General features: G+C 49.6%; 1 protein-coding gene across 4 annotated transcripts in view; it reads left to right on the top strand.

Moving 5' to 3' along the window:
• Positions 1-17,954, top strand: part of CRMP1 (collapsin response mediator protein 1) — a 71,235-nt gene that overhangs the window by 2,716 nt on the left and 50,565 nt on the right. The window contains exon 1 of one of the 4 annotated variants that reach the window (XM_025384745.1): positions 140-740. The exons of 1 other annotated variant lie outside the window; for it this stretch is intronic. In XM_025384745.1, coding sequence (XP_025240530.1) covers positions 708-740 — 33 coding nt within the window. In that variant the 5' untranslated portion in view covers positions 140-707. Of the gene's footprint in view, positions 1-139; positions 741-1,901; positions 2,285-2,696; positions 3,121-17,954 lie in introns of those variants that run through there. 2 more of the 4 variants (XM_025384744.1, XM_025384747.1) reach the window with 2 other exon arrangements.

Raw genomic sequence — 17,954 nt, forward strand, 5'->3', positions numbered from 1 at the left:
CCGCTGCTGGAGGCTGAGCGTCTGCGGCGCTTTGTACCGGCGAAATCTGCTTGGGAGCAGCGATCTGTTTGGCCAGTGGCAGGCGGATGCTCCTCCCCCTGATACGCACGTGGTCTTGTCCCTTGCTCTGGGGGCTTTCTGCTCAAATCTCCAGACTGACCCCAGGGAACGCCCTGGTACGTGGAACCTAGGACTTAACAATTCCAAGGAAGGGAATGTAGGATTTGGGGAGGGACAGTGTCCCCACCTGCAATTTCCGGTCATTGACAAAGATTTTAGGCCTCGCTGAGAGCCAGGGATGCATGAATGCGTGGAGGGAAATGAGTTGTAAACAGTGTGGGGAAACCTGGCTTCTCCATGCTGCTTTGCTGCAGCTAATATGTTTTGCACCTGGGGTACATCATTTTACCTCTGTAAGCCTCAATTTCCTATCTGTAAAATGGGAAAATTATGCCTAGTGTTCCTGGGGATACTGAGCTGGCTTATCTGTGAAGCTAAAACCTCACCTCTATTTTAAGGCCCAGGTGTCTCTGGCCTCCTGCCCTGGATTAGGGGAATGGCCTCTGGGATGGTGGAGGTCAGGGCCCCAACCCCCAACCAGGGTGCTGGCGGAGCTGTATCATAGACTTGGCCACCCTCGCTCTGGATGACAACTTGGAAGCAGAAAAGATGAGTTATTTCATAGGACCTGTGGGGTTGGATTTCGCATGCAGAAAATGAACAGCGAAGTGGTGGATAAGGTTGGTGTTTTATTCTGCCTGGGGACTTGGGGCACCTGTTCAGTGAGGTGGGGGCTGGCTGGGACTCCCCCTTTTCCTCCATCTTTCATCTTTTCCCCTCTGCTGTTATGAACCTTGTCAAGCTGTGACCTGGCTTCCTGCCCACCTCCCTCTGGAGCAACATCTGGATCATGGACCCCGGGGCTGGTGTCCACACTACTGGGAGGCAGGAGCACCCTAATCCTCCTGACTCCCAGCTTGTCCCCAGGGCTGTGGAGACCTTGGTGCCAGTGGCCCAGCCCTCCAAACACCTGCTGTCTTGGAGGCAATTCTGCGGGGTGACCCGGTGGCCCTGTAGCAGGACCAGCCGCAAACAAAACTCCTCAGATACCGGATTAAAGAAGGAAGTGGTTTTTTATTCGGCCGGGAGCTCGGCTCTTAAGACGCGAATCTGCCAACGCTCCTTGTCTGAGGAGTTATGTCTGCAGCTCGTCCTGCTACAACCCCAATGCCAGGCTGCTGTATGGTGAGGGAGCTGCTGTCGGAGTAGAACAGGTCAGCATTAATTAAGGCCGGACTCTTCTGTCCCTGCTGTTACCTCTGCCAGTTACGGAGATTCCACCTTAGAGGCCCCCAGGGAAGGCTGGTTCAATGCTAAGTTGGAGAGGGTGTCAGGGAGAGGCTTCGCGGTGGGGAAGGCAGTGGAGATGGGTCTAGGGGAGTGGGCAGCCTTTTGTCTGGGGAAGACTATTCAGAGAGAGGGTACAGCGTGAATAAAGGCTTGGGGTCCGAGATGGAAAAATTGCTTGGTGCATTCAGGGAGAGGCACTCGGAAAGGACAAACGGAGGCTATGGAAGGAGAGGCAAGAGGGGAGCAGTCGTTGGGTGCGATCCTGGAGGGCCAAGAACGTTCCCAGCAGCTTGGGCCGGTCCTTGGCCCGAGTCCCACACTCCCTCCCCCCACACCCCCGCAGATGTTCCGGGGAGGCCTACAGATGCGCGGCCGCACACCTGTGGCGCCGCCAGCGGGCCCTGACCGCGCCGTCGTTTTCTTTTAAACGAGCCCTGAAAACCAGACTCTCTAGATCGCGAGAGCGAGGCCAGGGCCCGCCAAGGGCGTGTGCGACGGGCGGGGGTCGGCGGGGCTGGGCGGGTGGGGGGCGGGGGCGGAGTGGGAGATCGGAAGGGAAGCGCTTCCTGGTTCGAGCCGAGAGGGGCGAATCGGGCTCCGCTCCGCGCCGCCGGGAGGAGCTGTCTGCAGCCCCCTCCTCCCGCCCTCGCCTCTCCCTCCTCCTTCTCCCGCCCTCCTCGCCGAGCCGGGCGGTGCTGGCAGCCGGAGCGGCGGCGGGCGGGCCGAGCAGCCTGGGCAGCCGCGCGTGGGCATCCACGGGCGCCAAGCCTCCGTCCCTCTCTCCATCCCTCCCGGGCCTTTGTCAGCGCGCCCGCGGGGAGCGAGGCCGAGAGCGCCAGACCGAGTCAGACAGCCCCGCAGGTCAGCGGCCGGGCCGAGGGCGCCAGAGGGGGCCATGTCGTACCAGGGCAAGAAGAGCATCCCGCACATCACGGTAAGCGGCCTCCACCCCCGCTGCCCCACTCTGGCCTTCGTGGGCTGGGGGTGGGCACCCGGCAGGGTCCAGATCCGTGGGGCGCCTGCAGGGGCGGCCCCCGAGGCCTCCTGCGTCGCCGCGGGTGGGGCGGGGCCGGTCTCGGCATTTCAGCCCCCTCCCCCAGCCTCTGGGGACAATGGGGGTGGGGGAGCCCCGTGTGGCGGGGCGGGGCTGGAGCTGGGAGTCCCTCTCCCCGCGGGCTTGCCGCCCCCTCCCCCCACGGGATGTGCCAGAGGATGGCGTGGACAGGGAGGATGCGGAGCCGAACAAAAGAGGGAGGGGCGGGGTCCGAACCCCCTCCCCACAGGCCTCGCGCGGGGGTGGGAGGGCGAACTGAGCCTCCCTCGCTCGGCCCCGCACCGTCCGGCCCATGCACCTCACAACCGGGTACCTCCCCCGCCAGAGGAGGGAAAAGATCAACCAGCGCTCCCCGCTCCCCGCCCCTACTGATGGAGTGGAAGTCGGGACCTAGGGACAGCGCCATGATGGAAGCTGGGTCCACCTCTCCCCGCAGCTAAAAATAACCTAATGGGGTGACGCTGGCGGCTGCGGCCCGGGAAGGGTTAATGCTGCCGATGCTGGGCCGCGAGAGGGTGGGGATGGTAGTGGAGGCAGAACAGCAGGGCTGCGTCCCTGGGTGTGGCCGGAAACAAAGGAACCCCCGTCTTTACGCTTTGTCTCGGGGTGGGGAGCTGAGGGCGCAGCGGTCAGGAGCTGGCCCTCCGCGCCAGTTCCTGTCTGGCATCAAGGTGGAGCCTGACTGTTCCTGAGGGATGTGGACCACTGGAGCCCATGTATGCAGGAGCAGCCCGGGGCCTGGAGGCGGGATTCTGGGCGTGGTGGAATCTTCCAGGGTGACTTCTGAGGTTTGACTACTGGAGACTGAGCCTGCTCATTTATGCAAAATTCAGGCTCCTGGACAGTCGCAGGGCACCTGCCAGAGGGCAGCCTTGGGTAGGCAGAGGGATTTGACACTTCCACTCACCTGCCAGTGGCCTGTCCTGTATTGCAGGCCTATTTCTTTGAATCGGGGCAGCAAGGCTTTGCGGGTGGCATTATCCATGTAAAGCTCCCTGAGGCTGAAGCATGGGCTGAGGGCCTCCACCAGAGGGTCAGGAGGGAACCCAGGCCCCCTGCGTCCCCGGCACTGTTCTGCATCCGCCCCAGCTCTGGGCCGAGTCTTGAGTTAGAAAATTCCTCCTGGGCCCAGCCTCAGCTGTTGCCAGCAGGCCTCTGCCAAGCCCCCATCCAGAGGTGGTCACCACCTCTTCTCCGTCCCTCAGCTCTGCCCTCTGAGACATAGAGGTGTAGGTGGCCCATTTGTAAACACTGTAGTTGGTCGAGAATCACCAGAAGAGGTATGGTTGCTCCCTCCTGGGCAATGTGAGAAGAAGGCAGGTGATATTTGAGCAAGTCCCTGCCTTGGGACCCTCTAACCCTGCCTCCCAAGGGAACCGAGGCAGGTGATGGGGTCAGGGGTGATGCAGTGACTCAGGAGTTAGGAGCTCTGGGTTTGAGGCTGTGTGCCCACAGCAGGTCTTTGCTGCTCTCAGGTCCCCAGTCTCCAAGGTGGAAACCTAACAGGATGGCCTGCAAGGCAGGTCTGTGGGATGCTGCCTTAGAAGGTGTGCAGTCCCAGTCTGCTAAGCTGAAGTGGTCACTGGGCCTACTGGCTCTCACCCTCTGGAGTGGAGATGCCTTGGCTTTTCCAGCCGATGGAGCTGGGTGTCTGATGCCTCTGAACCTCAGTGCTCTGCTGTACAATGTAGGCCCCTTCACAGGACTCCTGAACATCCTAGGTGACCCTGCCAAAGCGTTTAGTGTGCTAGGTGCACGACAAGGGCTTCAGATCTGCTGACAGGTCTTGCTGCTTTAGTTCTTCATGTGAAACAATTAGTCAACTTGTACGTAAAGAGAAATCAAATGAGTGGTTCCAGCAGCCTCTAAAGGTGGTTTCAATGAGCATGGGAAGGAGAGAGAGGCTGTAAGTTATGCTTAGTTCCTGGGAAAGAGGGCCTTGATGAGGATCATTTGTGTTCATTTGGCTCACATCAGCCAGAAGGGTTTGTGATGTTAAACAAATCAAAACCTTCAACAAATCAGAGAGGATCCACTTCTATGGGGCTTCACGGTAGGGCCTTTCATCTTCCTGAGGACCTTTTGCTAATAACACACATACACATGTTGTGACAGGAACCAGATCCCTGCCTTAAATGCCATGTAACAAATGGGTGAGCACTGTGGCTTTTCAAATGGCTGCACCTTAACCTGTTCCATAGTAGTCATTTGACAAGTTAATGCAAACCCATTGGCTGTTAATGGGTTTGTCAAATGACTGGGTTTGTCAAATGACTGCCGTGCCAGGCACAGTGCTGGGTGCCAGGAACAGTGGGAAAGAGATGAATGGGTTTGCCCTGGTCCTTCTAGAGCTTAGCCAAGGCTGACATTTCAGCCTGAAATGGTAGTGAAGTGTTAAAGGTATCACATGGAGGGGCAAAGGAGGCCCCAGCAGGGACACTCAGCCTGGTCCTAGGGGAGGCAGAGGGCACAGGAGGAGGGAGGGGTTCTTCGTGTAGCCCCTGGGGCCCCAGAGGCAAAGGAGTTGGTGTGCTGGAGAAACTGAAGGAAAGATGGCATTGGGAGAGCCCACCCTCTGCTTCCCAGGGCAACCTCTGCATAGTTAGATCAAATCATGAAGGCAGATGAGATGTTTCTGATAGCGAGGGTGTGTGGCCTGCGGAGAGGCCTGGGGGCTTAGAAAGGATCAAGTGTGGTTCATGGGAAGAAGTGCTGGGGTAGCAGGCATAGCTCTCAGCTTCATCCCCAGGTCCCCACCTGCTTGTTGCTGAACCATCCTGTGCCCCTCTGAGCCTCAGCTGTCTCATCTGCACAGTGGGGATAAGGGTGTAGCTCTGCCAATGAGTTCAGAGACTGAAGAGGTGGGAACTAGAGTGGAGGAGGTGAAGGGGCATCACAGGCAGGGGCACAGCATGGGCAAAGGCAAGGAGGCTGATCGTTCTGCTCATGTTGACGATGATGGTGGTTTCTTCCTCTTTTTTCCATCTCAGCCTTTTTCTGAGATAATGTAGTAGCCGGTTAGGGATGGAAGAGCGAAAAAGCGGAAATACTTAGCTCCTGCCCCCAAGGACTGTTTGAAATATTTATAAAGCTCTCTTTCATGCGTGGCTTTTTTTTTTCTTTTAATGAATGGCACAGTTGGGGATTAACTTAGCTGAAGCGGTTTCTTGTGCCCACTGCAGTGAGTAGAGCATCCTGGGTGTGGCACTGAGCAAACAAAGGCACATGGCTTCCTAGCCCTGCAGAAGCTGTTGGCTGTTAATAGAGCCACGGAAGAGGGGAGGCCTGCTCAGTTGTAAGAGGAGTAAGGAGTGTCCACCATAATGATTACAGAGTATTGTTAAAAATGAAGCTTCATGAGTACCGATCCCATGTGTTTTTGCTCTAGTCCAAGCATTTGGCACAATTGCCATTACCTCTCACCTAGTTCTATGCATCGTACTGTGAGAAAGGCAGCCTAAGTAGATCACCCCTCTTTTCCAAAGAGTAAACTGAGGCTCAGAGAGATTCAGAGGCTTGTAAACGTTCTTCATTGGCCAGTGGAGGAAGGAGAGCTTACGTTCAAGCAGGGAGGGTATATGGGCTGGTCTGCATGCTAGGAAAGCCACTGCCTCTGTGTGTGTGTGTGTGTGTGTGTGCATAGTTGTGTGTGTGAGTGCCAGTGTGTGTCTGTATGTAAATGTAAGTGTATGCCTTTTGTGTGTAAATGTGTTTGTGTGTGGGTGTGTGTGTGTGTGTTTGATAAAACAGTGAAGATGACCAGAAAAGAAAGATCAAGTAAAAATCACATCAGGCTGAATAGTTGCTCTAATTTGCAAGTACACAAAAAACGTGTGAGGCCTGTTATGCTTTTTCTCAAGGGTGACATTCAGCCTATCTATAGATACCCAGTTCATTCCCTGCCTTTTTGCACGAAGGATTTGAGATGTCCACAGTGATTTGTCATGCATATGGTGAAATCAGATGGAAGTCGAATAGCAGGACTGAGGATCAAGGAAGGACAGAACAAATGTGCCAGTGATGAGGACACTGGAGTGGCCATGATTAGTCATCCACTACTGACTCTGAGCATCTGTCATCCAGGGCAGAGAAGCAAACACCCTTCATGATGTCAGGGTCATGATCAGAGAGGGAGAGGTGGACCATTTTTAGGGAAAACATTATTTTGTTTAAATCAAGTTCTTAAAAATGTCTCAGAGGGGACATAAAAGTGAAAGTGACATAACTATGCCACCTTAACCCTGAATGCCCATTTATTCTAATGAACATGGCCAAGACTGAATACATGGAGCACACACAATACAACGAACATGAGTGTGCATGGCACATAGTAAATGTTTAACAGGTCATAGCTCCGTTCTGAAAACTCAGGCTGTGTCTTTGAGGAAATGAAAATTCAGAATGGTAGCTAACCAGCAGGTGTGGTGAGAAAGCATGTGTGTGTGTGTGTGTGTGTGTGTCCCTGATTTTAATGATCTTGCCATCTAAGTAACAAAGTGCATGTACATAAAACAACTTAAGAAAGACTAAAGGGTGCCTGTAATTCCAGCACTTTGGGAGGCCAAGGTGGGCAGATCACTTAAGGTCAAGAGTTTGAGACCAGCCTGGCCAACATGGTGAAACGCTGTCTCTACTAAAAATTAGCTGGGCATGGTGGTGAGCACCTGTACTCCCAGCTACTCGGGAGGCTGAGGCAGGAGAATTGCTTGAACCTGGGAGGCAGAGGTTGCAGTGAGCTGAGATCATGCCACTGCACTCCAGCCTGGGTGACAGAACAAGACTCTCTCAAAAAAAAAAAAAAAAAAAAAAAGAAGAAGAAAGAAAGAGAAAGAAAGGAAAGAAGGGAGGGAGAGAAGGAGGAAGGGAGGGAGGGAGGGAGGGAGGCAGGCTGCAGAACAGGGCACAGGTGTCAGAGGAATTCAGAGAAGAGATGATTCAGCCCTGGCAGAAGGAATGAGAGGTGACTTCTTGGGGTTTGGGGGATGACATCAGCCAGGTGTTAAGGGACTTGATTGGTGGAGGGAAGGGAAGGGCATGCAAGGTGGATGGAATATTTCACACAGCTGAATCAGAGGATGCAGAACTGGAAATACATGTGAATGGGTGGGGCTATGGGGGGATTCTATAAGGTTTTGGAAATCAGGCAGAATGCACCCAAGGGGATAGAAATAAGACGTGGGTTCTAAGTGTGTCTCAGACATGAATGGGTTATTTGATGTTGACCAAGTCACTTTCTCTCCTTGGGCCTCAGATCCCTTTTCTTGACAGGGAGAGGTTGGATTAGATAATTCAGTTCCAAGTTCTAGGCCACTCTGATCTTCTTCGATGGTTAATAGGAAGACACTGGAAGTTCTTGAGGTAAGAGGCTGTTACTATGAAAGCAGCTTGTAGGAATGTGGATTCTGAACTCAGACTATCTGGCTTTGAATCCTGGCTGTTTTACTTACTAGCTGTGTAATTGGGACAAGTCACTTATTCTTTCTATGCATCAATTTTCTCTGTACAGATTTATGTTTGGAAATCAGAATGGTATTTCCTAAGATTTTTTCCCCATAGAATTAAATGACCTAATATGTGTAAGATGCTTAAAATACTGCCTGCACATAGTAAATGCAATGTGGCTTAGCTCTTATTATTATTACCGTGGGATGGTGTATTAGCTTTGCTCCATAGCAAACAACCTAAGGTCTCAACAATATATGCTTATTTTTTGCTCATGCTACATGAGGGCTGTGGGTTGGCTGGAACTTTGTCCTGTTTACTGGTGGGTAGCGAGTCTGCTCTGTGCATCTCCTCACTTTGAGACCCAGGCTGAAGGGGAAGAAAAGCATAAGAGATTGGCAGCAACCTGAAATATCTTTAAGAACTTGTACTCAAATATAGCATATTTCACAGCTACTGATAGTGTACTGGCCAAAGCAAGTTGTATGATCAAGCTCTAAATCAGTGGGAGAGAAGCACAAAGTCAGTCTTTCTGGAGGAGATGTGAGGATTAAATGTGAAAGTCCTGACATGTGAAAGATGCTAATACACACCCGTGGAAGCTGATGATGAGGTGGTCGGGAAGCACGGGGATTGGGTTGGAAGAAAAATCCCACTATTGGTTCTTAGGTTGAACTGGATTTGGGAGCAAGCTCCAAATTGAGGGGTCTCAATGGACAATAAGGAATAGATTGGAATGAGGGTGAGAGGCAAGGGACAAAGATAGAAATTAGGGGCCCATGTACAAAAGGTATTGGTAGAAGACAGAAAAATGCAAGCTATTTCAACACCCAGTGGTTCTCAGCCTGTGTGCTGTGAGCACAGTGGTGTACTGAAAAAAAATTCTCTGCAGATGTACTGCTAAATTTTGATCAGCTTTTAAAATTTATGTTTACTACAACCAAGTTTATGAATTATTGTAGCATCTCGCAGGTGGAGCCCTGAGTATTCACAACCAGAGAGATGTTGAATAGAGTCTAATTTGCTGTAAGTAAAAGTCAGCTCTTGCCATGGAAGAGGGACACCAGAGGACTTTGCCCTGAGGGCATATAAAAGAACATGGTGAGGGCAGTGGACAGCACCATGGTGCTGAACAGTAACCAAGTGTAATCACAGCTACTATAGACCTGTAAGACAGCCACAGTCACATGGTAGTGGGAGGGCATGGGGATGGTTGCAGACATACTTGGTGTAGTTTTAGATCTTTAATCCTTCAAGAATGCTGCAGAATTTTATATGATTTGAAAGTATGTCCTGAATACAGTAAGGTTGAGAACCATTGCCCTAGAGAGCTGTAATGACCAAATCATAGCTTTGCTCTGAGAAGAAACAACTCTGAGTTGGTGTTGGTAGTTTGGGAAGTGGAGTGGGATCTTGGATGCTTCATAGAGAAGTTGGTCTAGAAAACAAGAGCAAGCAGCTAAAAGGAAGAAAGCAACGTTTGTGGCTATATGAGGTTGCAGTTCCTCACTCCTTCGCTGGGCCTGTGTCCCAGGCATCCAGAGCATTCTCCTTGACCTGGCACACCATGTGTGGCCCTCTGCCTTTGTATCAGCTGTGCCCATTATCCATAGAGGATCCCTCCTCCTGGGCTGGGGGTGGCGAGCACTTTGATTCCAGTAACTTGGCTTGTTGCTCACATCTATCTGCTCCACTTGACCGAGGATACTTGGAAGACTGGGAATTGTCTGATTCTCCTCAGGAGCCCCTCAGGAAGACTGGGAATTCACAGTGGGGATGCCACACTGTGTGAGTGAGTGAATGGGGCCAAGATTGTGGCCTTCCTTGCTGAATGAGGTTTCAGCCACAACTGTGTTTAGTCTTCCTTAACAAGGCCCTATCTGTGGATTTAACATGAAGGTAGTTACTACGTAGAAGGAGAAGAAGGTGGCATGAGGAGTTTGGAGCTCAAAGAGAAAAGGTGTGGGGGCCTCTGAAGTGGTGCTTCCACAATGGGGAGAGGGCAGATCTGGTTTAGTAATGGGCTTCACTGCCTTTCACATGGAATAGGAAGCTTTTGCAAAAGGTACTTTTTATACACAAGCGGGATCATCACATTGCACATCTTCGCCTCTCCCCAAGGCCTTGACTGAATAATGACCTGGTGTTGAACTTGGAGTCAATTCCATGGGAAGACTTATTGGATCTGATGCAGAATTGCATACGGCAAAAAGGTGGCTATTTGAGGAAATTTTAAACCTGCCCCCAGATTATGTATTTTTTAATCGTACCATATCCATAAACCCTTAGGGCTTAAGGTTTAATAACATCTCAGCAAATGTTTGATTTCTATAACCTCAAGGTTGAATGGAACTTCTAAATTATGTAAAATTTTGTGTTGTACAATTAAGGAGGAAGAAAAATTGTCTGTCTATTGCTTCTCCCCTGCCCCCGCCATTCTCCCCTCAGTGCAGAAATTCCCAATATGCTCTCTTTGCATACCTCCAAAGACAGGGAGATTACCACTTTACATGGCAACCTGCTTTACTCTTGTACAGCTCTGTTGTTGGAAAGCTCTTCTTTATGTAGAGTGGGATTCTGCCTCGTGCCCTACTTTTGTTCTCAGAATCTTCCCAAATTTCTTCTTCCACACTGCTGTTCCTAGAGGCACTGGAAGATGTTTCTCCATTACTTAGGACCTTCTCTTTCCCAACACCACTCCAGTTCTTCATTCCTCCTCTAGCATGATTTCTGCATATGGTGTTAGGTTTTCCTTTACCTTCTTTCATTTTCCTTTCCTTTGATCTCATTTCTTTTTTGCTATATTTTATTTCTGAATGTGCAGAATAAAAAGCAATCCAAATAAAACTTTAATTACTGGGGACCTCTTAAACTAGTTTAAAGGCTTTCTAAGGCCATCAACTCCTCTGGGAAGCTGATAAAAGCAATCAAAGCTTTTTCCTGAGTCCTCAAATGCGTGAGCATTTGGCATAGAATGTTAGAGCATTTGGCATAGATTGTTAGACTTCATAGGCCAGTGTTCAGTGTATTGGGTGCTTTTACATATTATTTCAAGTAATCTTGTGAGGTAGGTATTTTGATGGGTTCCATTTATAGATGAGGAAACTGAAGCCAACAGAGATTAAGTATCTTGCCAAAGATCACCCTGCTAAGAAGCTATGTGGGAATAAGCTGCCGTCTCCGATGCCAAGGATTTCAGTCTCATGGGGGAAATAAGATACATTAAAATGAGCCGGAAAATGAGTGTCATGAACCAATGCTGACCAGAGATGCAAGCCTCATGTGGGAACTCCAAGGAGTGACCTTGTGATCCTGGACTCAAGACACTGCACGTGACTAAGGAGTTGGAAAGCAATGAGCAGAGCAGATGTGGCCAGAGATCCATGCTTCAGGGAGGCCATAGACGAAGGTACAGGTTGTGAAGGTGCAGTTAGGGAGGCAGAGTGTGGTGTGCATAGATAGATGTGGTGGGGCGCAGCCAAGAGAGGGCAGGGCTCAGGCCAGGAAGAGCCTAGGAGGTGTGCTTTGTCCTACAGATGAGGACAAGCTGGTGAAGGATTTTGAGGAGAGGCGACGCACGGTTGGATTTGCATTTCAGAAAGGTCACTCTGCCTATCATATGGAGCGGACAAGATATGTGGCAGGGAGATGGGGCGAGGGCTTACTGGGGGCAAGTGCACTGGGAGGTGAAAGTCAGCAGGTAGGTATTAGAACAGTTCCAGAGTAGATGCAACAAGATCTAAAAAAGAGTTAGGCTTGGCGTGGGACAGATTAGACAGAAGCTGAAAATGGAACTGAGCATTTTAATGAGATCTGTTACCCCACATTGCAAGGATTAAAAAAAAAAAATAAGGCACTGTGTGAAGTGCTATCCGTGGGTTAATTCATTTCACATTCAAAATTTTCCTCTGCATTTGTTGGAAACAGAAGCACAGAGAGGTGAACTAACCCATGTGACACAGTTTGGAGGTGTGGGGCCACATAAGAGCCTAGGTAGTCTGCCCTCTGCACCCATGTCGTTAGGTGCAGTCTGACCTCTGCATTCATGTCCAAACATCGCCTCTGTTAAACGAGCATGCAGTGAGAGAGTAAATATAAGTACCTGGCTCCCAGGAGGCATCGGCAATGTTTATTAGGTGATAGGTCTCTGCATGTAATGTCTTTCCCCTAGAAAGCCTTTTGCAGTTGTCAGAAGCCTTTAATCTGCCTTAACCACTTTTGACCACATTCACAATAATCGTGTCAAGAGGGCAGGGGAGGTGCCAGGCCTGGAGTATGTACTTGATAAACACTGAACAGATAAGTGTAGTCTATTGCTGCCTGTCCCTGTTTTACAGAGGGGGGAAATGAGGCTCAGATGCATCAACTAGGTACACTGAAGAGAACACTGTACTAGTCTCACCACCGAGAGGCGGTGGGGTGGTCTCTGTATAGGTGCCAGGTGGAATTCGGTTCAAATCCTAGCTGCTGTTCCGTCTCTTGGCTGTGTGACCTTGAGCAAATTACTTCTGAGTTTCCTCACTTGTCATACTTATTCCCACTTTTAAGGTGATTTAAGAATTAAAAATGAAAACCCATGTAATGCAGAACTGATCCTTAATATGAGTTCAAGGAATGTGCACTTCTTAAGGCAAAGGAGTTCTATCCAGATTTCTTTCTATAGAGCAAGAAGCACAGACCAGAACACAGAAATGGGTCAAGTCACCGATCACACATGCAGCTAGCATCATCTTTCCCCATGCAGCGTGCAGGCCCACTCTTGGGGTTGTGACAGAGGAGTGCTGTTTTAAAATCAGATATTCAGTCCATCAGGGAGTGCTCCCTGAAAGTCTGCTGGTACAATGGGACCTGAAATTGTGCGCTTATAACTGCAGTTGTCATGGAAACAGGCATAAGCTCGGGAAAAAAAATCCTGCAGTCCATGGGGACCACCTGTATCTCCATTCATGAAGCGGGGAAAGCCACACTGTCCCCTATCCATGAGAGGGGGAACGAATGTGTGTTAATTAGATTCAGGCTTATACCAGTTGCCACTTTGTGGGTTGCATGCCTGGATAGTGTGGCAAAGGGCCACTGGCTGACAGGCTGTCCCCGGAGGCAAAATCAAAGGCAAATGGATGGTTTCTGTGAATAAATATGAGTGTGCAGCTGAATGGGATGGCAGCATTTGCTGTTTCAGGGAGGCCAGAGCGGGGAGCTTGCTGAAGGGGAAGGCTCTGGTTCTTCAAGGTAGGGACCAAGCCATGGAAGTTTGACGTATTTGAGCTATAAAAGCTCTCATGCAGCAACCCCTGTGACTCCCAACACAGAACCTTTCTGATGTATTAATTTGCTTTGATGCAATGATGCTGCCTAACAAGCATCCCCCTAGACCCTGTGCCTTACAGCAACAAATATTTATTTGTGGCATTGGGTTTGTGGGTGGTAGGTGCTTAGCAGGGCTCAGCTTGATTTGTCTTCAGTCTTCTGTTGGGGTCAGGTGTGCTCCTCATATCCTGTCATTTTGGGGCTGCCATTCCTTGGGTCCTGTGGTTTTCATGGCCGGGGAGTAGACTGTCAGGGAGAGCTGAACCCACCTGCCCCTTAAAGCTTGTGCTCGGACTGGTGCACCCCCAGCTAAAGCAGGTCACATGAGCAGCACACCCACTGTCAGCGGGGCAGGGGGCTGCACTGCACCCACTTTGGGTGAGGACTTGCCACAGAGGGTCTGTGTTGAAATCTTCTGGGGATGTTTGTTAATAATATAAATTCCTGGCTTGTAATCTAGATCTGGTGAATGAATATCTTGATAAAAGCCCCGAAGGGAATTTTTAGCAGGCAATTCCAGGGCATTTTGAGGACCAGCTGGGCCATGGTGTCATGCTGTCAGTTTTTGACAGGGGGTGGGGGGTTGCAGGGGGTATGCCTACCGATCATCTTGAAGTTTTGAATTGCGAATGTCAGCCTCAATGTCATGAGTATGTGGTTTTAAAGGACTAAAAACTTTCAAAACCCACCTTGACATTTCCTTTGTTCTAAAAGAAAGCGGTTCCCCCTGCATTCAATGCTTGGATAAGCACATTTCTACAAAATGGGCTCCCTTGATCTTTTTGAGGCTCATTTCCCTGCTTGCTCTTTGGAAAGAAAGAGTTTCCTCATCTTTCCAGAAGAGGCTGGTCTTTTAGTTACCCTGAGCTTTCCTGCCCTTCCCACTGAGGAATCAGGCAACCTCATCTGAATTTGTGTGGCCTCTGAGACCCTATGTTGACACCCGCCTGTTCATGACTCCAGTGACTGCCCTAGTGGAGCACGTGGGGGCCATGGGAGCTGCTTGCCCTCACCCCAACTTCCTGGGGTGGAAGAATTAAAGTATTGAAATAGTGTCAGGTCTTCATTTACCAACACTGAGAAGTACTTGAAGCCAGCTATGTCCATTTGGAAACATAAATCATGATTATTTTGACTCTGCAAGGCCAAAAGAAGAATTTTTGAAACAAGACTTTTTTAAGAAGCTGAGAAAGAAAAGCAGTAAGAAACTACAAGGTTGGATGTGGCAGGGGGCTGAGGGGTCTTCAGCGTCAGGGTTTGGAGAAAACTCAGTCTCTGTGCCCAGTGTCAATTCAGGACCGCGGACAGCACCAATCCCCACCTGTTCCTCACCTACCCACAGTATCTGGAACTTTCAGAAGACGGTGTCTCTGTATCTAATGTTTATTTGGCTGGGATGTTTCCCTTCTCCGCTCCCAATTTTTCCAGATTTCTGAACTCCTATTTATATTTTGGAACTCAGCTCAATTTTCCCCTCCTTGATGACATAGCCACGGTCTTTTCTCTGTCACTGTAATAACAGCTTTGGTTCTCTGCTATTTTCCAGATAGCCAAGGTTGCTAAACCAGTGATTTTTGGATAAAGGCTGATTGGATAAGAATAGCATCCCATCTCTTTTTTTTCCTAAAATCTAGACCTTAATAGATTTTGTATGCCTTCTGACAGCCACCTTCATGGTGGAGATGACAGATTTATTCCCACTCTGCAGGAGGGAGAACAGAACCCGTGGAGGTTTAATGCCTCACTCAGGAATAGACAGTGATGCAGAAAATTCACTGTCATCCAGAACCTCCCCTCTGAGCTGAGGCTCTGTTGCTGCGGTTGCTGCTGTTTGTTTTTTTGTTCTATGGATAAAAATGCCTGAAGCTTTAAAGGCTAGTTTTTGTAAGCAGAGCTCAACCTAATGCTTAAAGTTTGTGAAAAGAACAAAAGCGTCCTGCCACTGTCAGCTCTGTCCTCCCAGTGGGGGCTGGATGGGAGATAACAGTAGGTTTGGAGAAGAATCCCTTTCTCCTGCCTGGCTGCTCCTCTGACTCATGAGCTATTTGGCAGTAGAAACACGACTGCAGCCCAGCAGGGTTTTGGTAGAGTCTTCATGAGGATGCCTTCCTGCATCATCTGTAGTGTGCAGGCTTTGCACTTGCCAGACTTCTCTCCCAGCCAGTGGGGTTAGGTTTTCAGGAATTTGAAAAGCAGAAAAGAGAGATTTATTATATGTCCATCTATGCTTTTCTCCCTTTGTTTCTCTTTTCTCTCCTTTCTTTCCTCCTCTTTCCATCTTTCATTTCCTCTTCCCTTTTTTTTTGTCTCGTCTTCCTTTTCTCTCCTTTGCACTCCCTCTCTCTTTTCAAACTTTCTCTTTCTACTTTCTCCTTCCCTTGCCTCTTGTCTGTTGCCTCCCTCTTCCCCTCCTGCCCAGCAAACATCTGCTAAACACTGTGTACGGTTCCTGGCTGGTTCCTGAGGATATAGAGATGAAATACGCAGAACTCCCCTGGCCATGAAGGGGTGTCCACCTCAATGAGAGATGGGCACATTGGGGGAGGGCTGTGCATTGGGAGAGGGCTGTGCATTATACTGGTGATTAGATCATGGGGGTGGACCCCAAAGTCTCCGTAGGGGAAGCCAGTTACTCCAGATCCACTTCCTTTTGCATTCCTAACAGAGAATTTTGTAGTTTGCGTTTTCTCCTTACATTTTATTATCTAGCACTTTTGTTCGTGCTTAAAACTTCCTGGAAAATATTTTAGTAGCTGTAGTAGCTGAATGATACCTCATTACTGGTGTGGTTATGCCATTGTAATTAATTCTGGATCACATCTTTGTGTGTCATTTTTTGACCCTGTTTTGGACATTTTCTGGAGGACAAATTCCCAGCACTAAATTTATGGGTCAAAGGACATGAACATTGTTAAGGCCTTTGATACCTGTTGCAAACTTGGCTGCCACATATTCTTACTGAGGAATCCCAACTTTGAGGAGAAGATAAAGACGATTTCTCCCACTTCTCCCATTTCCACCCAGCGCTCATGAGATGTCTTAGCTTGGAAACGTTTCTATGTTCTGGTTCCTCCCCAGTGAAAACCTCTCCATGACCTTCACCACGGAGCCCAGACTCCCCTGTACACACGGCACTGGGGTCCCTGAGATCTGGCTTCTGCAATCGTTTCCACATTCCCCGCTTTGAGGTCACCCTTCAGCCAAAGGAAACCACTTACAGACCCCCAGGCACGCCAGGCTGCTTCTGACCTCTGTGTCTTTCCCCATGGAATATGGTCTGGATCTGTGTCCCCACCCAAATCTCGGGTTGACTTGTAGTGCACAGTATTGGAGGTGGGGTCTGGAGGGAGGTGATTGAATCGTTGGGGTGGATTTCCCCCTTTGGTGCTGTTCTTGTGATAGTGAGTGAGTTCTCAGAAGATCTTGTTATTTAAAGGTGTGGCACCTCCCCACTCTCTCTCTTCTTCCTGCTCGGCCACGTGAGGTGCTCACCCCCCACCCCCCACTTTGCCTTCCACCATGATTGTAAGTTTCCTGAGGCCTCCCCAGAAGCCGAGCAGATGCCAGCACAGTGCTTCCTGTACAGCCTGCAGAACCATGAGCCAATTAAACCTCTTTTCTTTTCTTTATAAATTACCCAGTCTCAGGCATTTCCTTATGGCATTGTGAGGACGGACTAATACACCATGTGCTTCCCTCTCTCAGAATCCCTTTTTGCCTTTGCTGTCTGGCTAATACCTACTCAGCCTCCAAGCTCAGAGGAAATGCTTTTCCCTTTAGCAGGGTTGATGTAGAGGCTGCCTCCGTGCTCTGTGGCCTTCTGCACTTCCCACACTGGGGGCAAAGGCCAGCTGTTGATTCAGCCTCCCTCACTGGCCTGAGCACCCCTTGAGGACACAAGCTGCATTTAAGTTGCCTACACCCATCCTTAAACAATGATTTATAGTGTGGAGTTCTAGCCACAGAAAAGGACAGAGAATGAACAATGAGCTTTTCACCTGCCAGACCTGGGCTCAGGAAGCACTTCAAATACACACCTAGGACGCAGAGCCCAGAGGAGCCTTTGGGAGGCCGAGGTGGGTGGATCACCTGAGGTTAGGAGTTTGAGACCAGCCTGGCCAATAATGGTGAAACCCTGTCTCCACTAAAAATGCAAAAATTAGTTGGGCTTGGTATCCCCATCTTACAGACGAGGAAACGGAGGCTTGGTAAGCCACATGGATAATAAGTGGAGTCAGGATTGAAACCCACCTCTGTCTGAGTGTGGACGTTTTGCTTTTAAGCGGTGCTGACACAAGAACATGATTTGCTTTAGGTCACTGCTGTTGCCATGGAACGAACTGGCATCTCTGACATGCCCGAGCTAATCAATTCAGCTGTTAGACTTTGGCTGAGTTTTTCATGAAATCTTTATTTCTTCAAGGTTTATACATAATAATTTTTTTTTGAGATGGAGTCTTGCTCTGTTGCCCAGGCTGGACTGCAGAGGCATGATCTCAGCTCACTGCAACCTCCACCTCCTGGGTTCAAGCAATTCTCCTGCCTCAGCCTCCTGAGTAGCTGGGATTACAGGTGCCCGCCACCATGCCCGGGTAATTTTTGTATTTTTAGTAGAGACGGGGTTTCATCATGTTGACCAGGCTGGTCTCAAACTCCTAATCTCAGGTGATCCACCCATCTCAGCCTCCCAAATTGCTGGGATTATAGGTGTGAGCCACTGCATCCAGCCTAGTTTTTACATAATAATTTTTATGCAGAGCATACCATTTTTCACATCTGCTGTTTTCCCCTCACAGTAATC

Source organism: Theropithecus gelada, chromosome 5 (genome assembly GCF_003255815.1).
Source record: "Theropithecus gelada isolate Dixy chromosome 5, Tgel_1.0, whole genome shotgun sequence".
In the NCBI taxonomy this organism is placed as follows: domain Eukaryota; kingdom Metazoa; phylum Chordata; class Mammalia; order Primates; family Cercopithecidae; genus Theropithecus; species Theropithecus gelada.